The sequence below is a fragment of the Oncorhynchus nerka genome, linkage group LG4, assembly GCF_034236695.1.
Source record: "Oncorhynchus nerka isolate Pitt River linkage group LG4, Oner_Uvic_2.0, whole genome shotgun sequence".
Classification (NCBI taxonomy): domain Eukaryota; kingdom Metazoa; phylum Chordata; class Actinopteri; order Salmoniformes; family Salmonidae; genus Oncorhynchus; species Oncorhynchus nerka.
The window spans coordinates 40,975,638-40,986,510 of NC_088399.1; the positions used below are offsets into that span (position 1 = coordinate 40,975,638).

Genomic DNA, 10,873 nt, shown 5'->3' on the forward strand with positions numbered 1-10,873 from the left:
TTCCGTCTGCGGACCCCGGGTTGAACACCCTGCTTTAAAACATGGATGAAGATAAGCCTATGAAATGTATAATATGCCACATTCCCTATAATGTCATCTAATATCTGACGTCTCAAGAGAATACCATATTTACTTTAACTTCTTGAGGACTGATTTCCTTTTTTTTACGCGTGGGGGAGGGGGATTTGGTGCATAAATAGGAGGGCTCATTGGCTACTGTACCACGCGCTCCTGTGACGGGACTATACAATACCATTCTCCGCTGGGCAGAAAGTGCTCTTGGAAAAGTTTTACTCCTGAAAGTATGGCCAGATATAAGCCCTGGCAGTTTGGTTGCTGTCTCTGTATTGGTTTATTGGGTGCTATAATATCCATTTGTCTCTGCATAGCCTTCGATGTATTTATCCACCGAGGATGCTCGGAGGACACCTTCAAGAACGCGGCGGTTTCTGCGGACTCTCAACTTTGCTCAGAGATTGGCAGGTGAAGTAGAGTACGGTTGCTTTGCTTAGTTAGATACGCTCTTAGAAAAAAAGGGTTCCAAAACTGTTCTTCAGCTGTCCCCATTGGAGAATCATTTTTGGTTTCAAGTAGAACCCATTTTGGTTCCAGGTAGAACTATTTTGGGTTCCATGTAGAACCCTTTCCACAGAGTACTACATGGAACCGAAAAGGGTTCTTCCTGGAACCAAAAATAGTTATTCAAAAGGTTATCCTATGGGGACAGCTGAAAGCACCTTTTTTTCTAAGAAGGTACAGCTTGTGAGGTACATCTTATTTGAAGTTTTCACTGTTATCAATAGGTGTTTGGTCTAAACAGGTGTTTGATGGTTCGGTAAAATGGCTCAACTGGTCTCTTTAGGCTACAGGTTCAAGCCATGTGCCTTATCCTGTACTGTACAACAAATTGAAATGTCAATATTGCAGGGATACTCAATCTTTACTGCAGGCATTAGAATCTTTGTAGACGATTTATTTTCAACCGAGCCAAGGTGCAGTGAGATATAAGATGTAGACTAGTGAACTGTAAACGGATTAAGAGATTTGATAGTCTGTCATGGAGATTATGGGCTGAAGAACATTTCATTGAATTGCATTGAAGCCAAGTGACTTGATTAAACTGTGACTGATCAGATCTATAGCTTTACTTGTATTACAAAAAAAAAAAAAATCAAGTGTGCCAGTCAACGGCAATGTCTGTAAATTCAGAAAAAGTCCTACAATAAACATTTGTTATGTTTTATCTGTGATTTTTTCCCATGTATTTTAAGCACACGGACATGTTTTGTGTATTTAATGGCTTGAGCTTTACATTCCTTCGATATAATCCCTAACTTTCCATTGTATCGGCGTTCGTCTGTTGAAGGAGAGTCGGACCAAATTTTTTTAATTTTACCAGGCAAGTCAGTTAAGAACAAATTCTTATTTTCAATGACGGCCTGGGAACAGTGGGTTAACTGCCTGTTCAGGGGCAGAAGACAGATTTGTACCTTGTCAGCTCGGGGATTCGAACTTGCAACCTTTCGGTTACTAGTGCAACGCTCTAACCACTAGGCTACCCTCCCACCCAAAATGCAGCGTGGTGGTTACTCATGTTCTTTAATGAAAATCGCACGATACATGAAATAACAACTATATATATATACAAAAACAACAAACGGAACGAGAAAACCTAATTACAGCCTATCTGGTGAACACTACACAGAGACAGGAACAATCACCCACAAAATACACAGTGAAACCCAGGCTACCTAAATATGGTTCCCAATCAGAGACAATGAGAAACACCTGACTCTGATTGAGAACCGCCTCAGGCAGCCAAGCCTACTCTAGACACCCCTACTCAGCCGCAATCCCAATACCTACTAAACCCCAATACAAAAACACACCACAACATAAACCCATGTCACACCCTGGCCTGAACAAATAATTAAAGAAAACACAAAATACTAAGACCAAGGCGTGACATCCATTACCATCCATTTGTTAATGTGAGGGCTACCATGACCTTAAATAAGTAACATCAAATCAAGCTTCAAGTCAGCTCCCCAAGCAACAGAAAATATTCATCTTTTTTAGCTGAACAGGTAGTGGTAGAGCACACACCATGCTTTTCTGTGTAGAAGGTCATAATATGTCCCCGATTGGCGAGATGCATCCAGCGAGCAAATAATTACAGGAAAGGAAAAATGAAGTGAGGAAAGTGCGCTAGGAAAGGTGGAAAGGAGCTAGGACAGGAAAGTAGATAAGGAAAGGGAGGAAAAGGAAGCTTGAAAAGAAAGGAGATAAGGAAAGAGAGTTGGGGAACGAGGAGAGGAAAAGGAGGCTGGGAAGTTGAAAAAGTTAGATCCCATGCTTTAAAACGCTCTGGATAAATGATGTAAATGAGTTCTCTTGTATGTGATAGGGATTAACCACAGCCAGTAAATGGCGATATTATAGGTTAGTTTTAGTGACAGGTTGCTGTGGTGCTGCAGCTAGATACTATTACGATCGGCTGCAATGGTTGTCGCTCTTCAGCAATCCATTTCCTTCTTCAGTTGTATGAAACTATCTTTAGCCTTCGCAAACAATGAGACATGAAGACACTCTAGGGGTACAGATTACCCAACATGCACCACCTGACTGAAGGAGAGAGGATGTAAGAACTATTATAGTTGGACATACTTCTGTTTGGTGGGACATTTGCACTGAATGTACATGTATAAACCAAACAAGCTGTGTGATGACACCATGGCCTCAGATCTCCATACTGTCCCCTTTATGGTTGTTTAACAAAGAGAGGAAATGAGAAAGGACACAAGGCTTTTAATACCTGAGTCATAATATTTTTATGACCCTATTTTAATTACCCGGAAAAGTCCCGCCAGACATCAATGAGGGGTCCTGGCTTTCATCTGAATTCACTTGGTCAGCCTTTATCATGGAAAGAACCAAACAGTGTTCTTATTGTTCTGTATGTTCAGTGTAGATGTAGGATCTGTTCCACCAGTGAGCCCATGCCAAAAATGATGTTCCATTAACAGGAAATGGCGAGACAACAGTAGAAACAGATAGAATTGCAGTGAATGCTTCACTTGACCCTGTGTTCTTAGACTGAGGAGAAAAGTCTTCAAAAGTTTTGAATTCTACTCCCATAGAGAGAGGTTATATAGGCATATTCGATTATTTTACTGGGTCCTCTTTGCTTTCTATCTGAAAGATCTTTTTTTTCTTCATTCAATGACCCCCAGGCAAATTCATCAGTTGGCAAATGTTTGTCATCCTCAGTGATTATGACCATCTTTAATGTAACCCTGATCAAACCTCTGATTTAAAATATCCATATGTAAAAAAAAAAAACTCCTCCTCAAGCGACCAAAGTGAAAACAAGGACCCATATAAAAGTAACGTGTTAGATATGATGAGTGATATTCAGAAATAGTCGGTTTCCTCTGTTAGCTGTGCTCTAGGGGTTGAGACATGCTGCATGGCCCAAACTTGCCTCCTGGCATGGGATTTGTCATTCTGACTTTCTCTTGAACATAACATAACTTAAGTTTCAGTGAAATTACTCAACTACAGGAAGCTGTGAAGAGCGTGTGTGTGCGTGTAGCCTATGTTCACACAGTCAGTGTTACCCTGTCAAGTATTGTTTATAGTGGAGCATTGAAGTTATACTGTAATGCAAGGTATCCCAAACTCTGTCCTCAGGACCCCAAGCGGTGCATGTTTTGGATTTTTCCCTAACACTACACAGCTAATCAACTAATCATCAAGCTTTGATCATTTAAATCAACTGTGCAGTGCGTAGTGGAAATTCTAACCAATAAGGAGAGACTTTGTTATTTCTTCAAACAATCATACTTACAACATTGATTAATTATAGCAATAATGGAGCTGGTCAACGAACCACCCCATAGGTGATTAGTTGAGAGCCCGATGATACAGGAAATGCTGATGTGTTATATACTAGACCTAAAAATGCTAAGTCATGGCTCGTTCCACCCCTCCCCAGCAGACCAGGGCATCGTAAGCTACCTTGTTTTCTTCTTGTGGCTGTGTGTATCGGGTGTGTGAGGTCATAGCGCACAAACAAGTGATAACGTTAGTTCTGTTGCTCCTCTCTGTTCAAGCCAGCATCTGTTCACCTCATATCTCCACACAGAGTCAAAGTGAAAAAATGCCTGCTCCTTCTTACAAGACAGTGGAAATGTACAGCGCATGTGCATAACAAAGTTAACCATTAAGAAATATTAAATTCATTACATTGTCTCTGCTAAACAAGCTTAAAGAGGTTATACAGGATTTTTCCCCTTACAAGTGTTAGGGCAAAAACCAAAACATGCACCCCTTGGGGTCCTGAGGACCGAGTTTGGGAAAAGCTGCTGTAATATGTGCTGTGTTTCCAGAGACATACTGCTAGAAGGAGGGTCGGCAGTAGATGGGGCCATTGCAGCTCTGTTATGCACCTCACTGGTCAACCCTCAGAGCATGGGCCTGGGAGGAGGCTCTATATTTACTGTTAGGGATACATTTGGTGAGTCTGTTCTTTACTGTTCTTTGCTTCTGTGTTACTGTACCGTGTAGGGTTTAGACAATAATGTTTGTGGTGGAATTGTGTGACCTCTACATCTCTTTATCAATCTATTCTCAGGTAAGGTGAAAACCTTCAGTTCGAGAGAGACTGTCCCACAGTTATTCAAAGCTGACCTGCTGAAGGGCTGTCCCACATCTGTCACATTTATCACAGGTAGGTAGACTTGCCAATCAGTGGAGGAATGAATGAATGGCTTGATGGAAGGATCAGTATTCAGTATGAATATGTAAACATTGCATGACAACAACTGATTCAAATTACTCCAAGACCACTAAAGTAGAAATGTCTTTTAGTCTTTCTTACATCAAATGTGAACAAACCACAAGCCCATTTCTGTAACCCTTTAATATTGCTCTCTGTCCTGGAGTGTGGCATCACATGTCTCTTCTCGCTTTTGTGCTTTACGCCTCTTCTGACTCTGTGGCCCCTGGTAGGTAGTCAATGGATTGGCGTTCCTGGAGAGTTGCGTGGGTATGAAGTAGTTCACAGACAGTATGGGAAGCTGCCCTGGGCCCGGCTGTTTGAGCCCACCATTAGACTGGCCAGAGAGGGATTCCCTCTGCCGCCCTTCCTGGGACGCCTCCTTAACTTCCCAATCATAGAAAACCTGGTGAAAGCAACATCACTCTGGTAGTACAACATCTCACACTGACACACAGGAACTCAAATGTGTTCCATTTGTTTTCATTCTAACTGTACTCCTTCCTAAAACAGGCATTTTCCCAAATGTAAAAGTCAACCAAGTTGTTTCAAAGTGCATGTATCTCAGTCAGAGAAGTCCAGATATCCTGCCAGATATCCTGTCCTATTACCCTAGCAATGAAGCTAATAATAAACTTGCTCTGCTGTAGTCTTTATCTGTTGGCTCAGACCAAGTTCTCATCCGTACGGTTGTGCGGTACTATACACAGACAGACTGCAGAGGCTTTCCTAAAGCCCAGCCCTGGGATTAACATCAAAGGGGGTTGTCTCCCCTCAGCTCCCCGCTCTCCTCCCCTCTCTCCTCCTCTTACAGAACAGAAGTCTAAGCAGTAGCACAAGATCTGCATAGAGAAAGTGCCCTTGGCACCCCGGCAGATGGACAGGGGGATTCACATATAGTCAGGGATAATTTGAGATGCTAATGAGTTTCCACAAGCTGCTTAGGAAGGGAGATATTTATGAAATTAGGTGGTAAACAGAGATGTAATGTTTGTTGGCGGTAGCTACTTCTCTGTTCTATCTCTGTAATCCAGTGAAGTCGCTTAATATCCAAGTAATAGGCTATGGCATTGGCTACATGTGCATGTTTATGTTTGTTCTATTGTCTTTTCCCAGTTTATGGTTGCTATGGTATAATGAATGCATTCCCCTCTTCCAGTGAGGTGTTCTGCAACAAGAACAAAACGGTGCTGGGCATGGGGGACATATTGAAGTTCCCTAAGCTGGCGGAAACCATGGAAACCATTGCAGAACAAGGAGCAGATGCCTTTTATACTGGCCAAATTGGACTTGACTTGATCCAAGATGTAAAAGCAGCAGGTGGGTGAGGTTTGTATGTGTAAATGAGAGAGAACGAGAGAGAGAAGGAAGGAACAAATTATATCCCCCAAAAATGTATATGAAAACTCCAGCTTGTTATGTTTTCTTGTCTGGATTGCTCACATGGATAGACATACTTTGTTCCCCATTATATTTTAGGTGGGACCCTAACCATGGAGGATCTGAAGTCATTCCAAGTCAGAGTTGAAGATGCCTGGACTGTTCCTCTGGGAGATTACCAGATACACATCCCTCCACCTCCAGCAGGGGGAGCCATGCTTGCCTTTATTCTCAACATCATTAAAGGTGCATGATCAAATACTTTCTCAAGTCTTTCAACTCAAATCATCGTGGTAGCTCATCATTGAACAGTTCCAAAATGTCCCTTCATCGAGTAGTAGAGATTTTAATGGCTGTTTGTGACCTTTCCCAGGGTTTCATTTCACCCCCAGGTCCATGGAGGGGGACCAGAAGGTCCTAACCTATCACTGCTACATTGAGGCAGCTAAATTTGCTACCGGACAGAGGAGACGCGTCCGCGATCCTGTCTTCAACCCTAAAAAAGTAAGGATCTGAGAAGAACGGCCTCTCTTTAAGTGTATTCTGTACTTTTCACCCACCTACATTTACATTGCATTACATTTAAGTCATTTAGCAGACGCTCTTATCCAGAGCGACTTACAAATTGGTGCATTCACCTTATGACATCCAGTGGAACAGTAGTGCATCTAAATCTTTTAAGGGGGGGTGAGAGGGATTACTTTATCCTATCCTAGGTATTCCTTAAAGAGGTGGGGTTTCAGGTGTCTCCGGAAGGTGGTGATTGACTCCGCTGTCCTGGCGTCGTGAGGGAGTTTGTTCCACCATTGGGGGGCCAGAGCAGCGAACAGTTTTGACTGGGCTGAGCGGGAACTGTACTTCCTCAGTGGTAGGGAGGCGAGCAGGCCAGAGGTGGATGAACGCAGTGCCCTTGTTTGGGTGTAGGGCCTGATCAGAGCCTGGAGGTACTGAGGTGCCGTACCCCTCACAGCTCCGTAGGCAAGCACCATGGTCTTGTAGCGGATGCGAGCTTCAACTGGAAGCCAGTGGAGGGAGCGGAGGAGCGGGGTGACGTGAGAGAACTTGGGAAGGTTGAACACCAGACGGGCTGCGGCGTTCTGGATGAGTTGTAGGGGTTTAATGGCACAGGTAATCCACCACTGGTGGCAGGGAGCCCTCCGTAATTTGTGAAATATTTTTTTTTCATGTAGGATGCATCGTATATGGTGGACTCAGATTTTGCTGATCGGATCAGGTTATTGATCAGTAAAAACCGTACCTATAACAACTCCTACTACAACATCACACCTTCCCCTGACCGCTTTGGGACCACACACGTGTCAGTCCTGGCTGAAGATGGATCTGCAGTCTCTGTCACAAGCACCATCAACCAAATGTGAGCCTCTACCCTCACTGAGATAGAGAACATTACAGAACAGTAGCTACATCCCTCTAAATAGAACACTGTCTACTGTATTAGAACACAATCTCCTTCTAAATATGAATAGGAGGACAGTCCTGACGGCAAACGAACCATCTAACACTGCAGCTTTTGGAGTTGTGTACTCTTCCCTTGGCTAACAAAACAGTCTTTCTTTCTCTTCCCGCAGTTTTGGTGCAGCGATTTACTCTCCTAGAACAGGCATCATCCTTAACAATGAGCTGGCGGACTTCTGTTTTAGAGCAGAGAGAGTCAGTGCAGGTAGATTACATGTTTTTAAATGAATGCATCACTTAGGCCTACCTGTCTAACCTCTAACTGGTATTCATGGGGTGACATCTTATTATATAAGTCTATGGGTGATATCTGTGTATATGATTATATCTCATTTCTCACAGGTGAACAACCTCCCTCTTCAATGGCTCCAGCTATACTGAGCTCCAGCTCTGGAAAGAATACCCTTGTAATTGGGGGATCTGGGGGCAGCATGATCACCACCGCCATGGCCCTGGTGAGTCTAAATTACATTTCTACCAGTTTTACAAGTCTGACCGTTCCTTCTCCACCCATTACCTTCTGAAAAACTGAGAAAGGGATCCATAGGGCCTCATCAAATCCATCCATCTCGCTCTCTCTCACGCTCTCTCTCTCTCGCTCTCTTTCTTTCTCTCTCCTTTCAGTCAATCATGAACCACCTTTGGTTGGGGATGAGTTTGAAAGAGGCCATTGCTGCTCCTGTAGTGTTTGTTGACGGCAATAACAACGTGAACTTTGAGCCTGCCTTTGATAAGGTAATTCCCATGTTCGTATCCTCTCAGTAAACCAATGAAAATGACAGCCAAGGTCACTGCAATTGACTGCCTGAGAGCAGTGACCATTTGAGAAATGTAAGGAACTTGTATGTCAGCCCTGTATTAAAGAACATAAATGGTTAAAGAAAAGTTTGATAAATAAAAACAGATACCAATTTCAAGAAACATTCTCTCCGCAATATTAAGCTGATCCACCTCTAAAAAAACCTGTTTTTTTTAAATGTACACTGAGTAAGTGTTGCTTCATCGCAATCAAACCATAACGTGGAATAGGTAAGGATTGCGAGTGGTGCTTGTTTTACCCTAACTAACTGTCTGTCTGTGCTTTCAGTCTGTGATAGAGGCCCTAAAGGTAATTGGACACAGAGTGTCAGACTACCCATACTTCTTCAACGTGGTCAATGCTGTGGCCAAGGAGGACAAATGCATCACAGCCGTGTCAGACGGCAGAAAGCAGGGCAAAGCTGCTGGCTACTGATCAATAGAAAACCAGGACATTAAGAGGTTCCCGGGACCAGGTGTTCCCTTACTCAGGTCTACAGCCAAATAGTGGGCCTCAGTAGATCACTGCAGTAGATCCAAGGGGATCATCATTTTAGTGAGATGTATTTTTATAGTTCATTTATTTTTATATATTAAACCAACAGTCCAGGAGCCTTATTCTAAACCAACAGTCCAAGAGCCTTAAGAAGAATCAAATGTGCCTCTTGACATAATAGTTTGGGCTTTTGTGGGGGGGAGGCCTCTCACTTTGGCACTCAAATGGATGGAGTTTCACATTTTACAAAGTACATACAGTACATATTTGTTCTTGAGGACTTACTGCACAGTACACATACAGTATAGTGAGGTCCTGAAGGAACTGACATGGGAACAGAAGGTCGGTACAGCCTGTCAGCCTGTGGTATCATGAGGCTCTTGCTGTGACCACAAGGACCTGTCAGATTCAGGCAGAACATGTAACAACACAATCCTCCAAGTTAATTTATTAGTCCTTCTCTGGAGTGTAGTAGCAATACTCTGAGACTCACACATTCATTAAGATAAAAACAGGTTTTCTGCAGCCCCCTTTCACAGTACATTGTAATAGAATCAACATCTGAAATAGCAAGTAAATCGGTTAGAGGGGCTGAATGAATTCTGGTGCGATAGTGATTAGTGTGCAATCTTGCAAAAGCTTTAATGGCACGTATTACCAAAATGTGAAAAGTAATGAGCACTGATATTGATACTGTGAGAGTACTGTGATAGCTTTTTATGTATTTAATTGACCTCACCAGGGCCTGTTGTCACAAATGTACAGATTTATATAGGTCCCCTCCAGGTCTATTAAAACTTCAACCAGTGTTAACTTTCAGCATGTTGTGTCTGAGATGATTACTAATTAGTTCTATTTTTTCTGTTTGCCCTAAAAGAGGTGAGAACAGCCCCCCCCCCGACAGAGACAAAGGCAATAGTAATGAGATGTGTTTCAATAGTGGAGCTTATGAATGAGTAATGATCTCCGAAGTGGATCCTCCCAGGCGCTAGATGTGAATTATGAAAACATGCAAATCTGATACCCAGTGTTAGGTGCTGGGGTCTGGTGTTCATGTGGGATAATTTGGAGTAAAGGAGCTCAGTCTTTGGTATGTGGCAGAGTGTTTCATCAGGTTTAGCTGAATGATAGTAAGGCTCTCGTGAATCAGACCATCTCGAACACTCGTGGAAATGCTTGACTAAAGCCTTAATCAACTCTCCAATACAGCATATTCTCTGTCCAGGGCATGCCAAAGCTGTAGTTGAAAATAGTTGTTAAAAGCTTTGCCTCATAGTTTTGTCTCTTTTGTATCCTGCTCTCCAAAGGTTTAAGTGCTTTATGGTCCTTTCCCTCCAATAATACAGTGAGAGATGTGGTATGACCCTGTCAGAGGAGACAGTATTGTTGAGGTCATGTCATGAGCGTTTACTGAACTCTTGTTGATGGGAAATGATTGTTAAAGTCATAAACTGTAGCTCTGTAGCACTTTGCCCCTTTGTCCATAGTACGTCACATAGACTATGTCCGAAACATGACGCTAAAGACAATAGACACAGGTTCAATATTTTCTGACAGACCTGGTCCCTTTTTGTTTGCTATATTTGGTCATATAGTATATGGTCTATGCTACACATTCACTATATCCCTGATATGGTGCCACTGAGAATAGTTTCAGGTTTGGTTTACATTAGTTTTCTTGTTATCCTCTATGCTATTATGACATAATGGTTTCATGTTTACTGTCCAAATAACATGCATCAAGTAAACGCATGCAATATATAGTTTTTTTAAGTGTGGGGAAACAGCTATGTAACACTTAGCCTTACAAGATAAAAAATGATCATCAATAAATATGTTGTCATGGTATAGGCAATGTGACGCAGAAACGTTGGTGGTTTAGCAAATAGATTTCTGGTAGCTTATACAGTGCTTTTTTCCCCACATTTCTTAACGTAACAGCC

At 42.6% G+C, this 10,873-nt stretch overlaps 1 protein-coding gene across 1 annotated transcript; it reads left to right on the top strand.

Moving 5' to 3' along the window:
* The first annotated feature begins 212 nt into the window (after positions 1-212).
* On the top strand, positions 213-9,749 carry ggt5b (gamma-glutamyltransferase 5b). Its single transcript, XM_029654047.2, has 12 exons — positions 213-483; positions 4,392-4,519; positions 4,637-4,732; positions 5,014-5,209; positions 5,940-6,100; positions 6,260-6,406; positions 6,534-6,664; positions 7,351-7,535; positions 7,750-7,841; positions 7,979-8,091; positions 8,261-8,371; positions 8,724-9,749. Exons 1-12 carry the CDS (start codon positions 305-307, stop codon positions 8,868-8,870), a joined length of 1,686 nt encoding a protein of 561 aa, XP_029509907.1. The 5' UTR covers positions 213-304; the 3' UTR covers positions 8,871-9,749.
* The last annotated feature ends 1,124 nt before the right edge of the window (positions 9,750-10,873 follow it).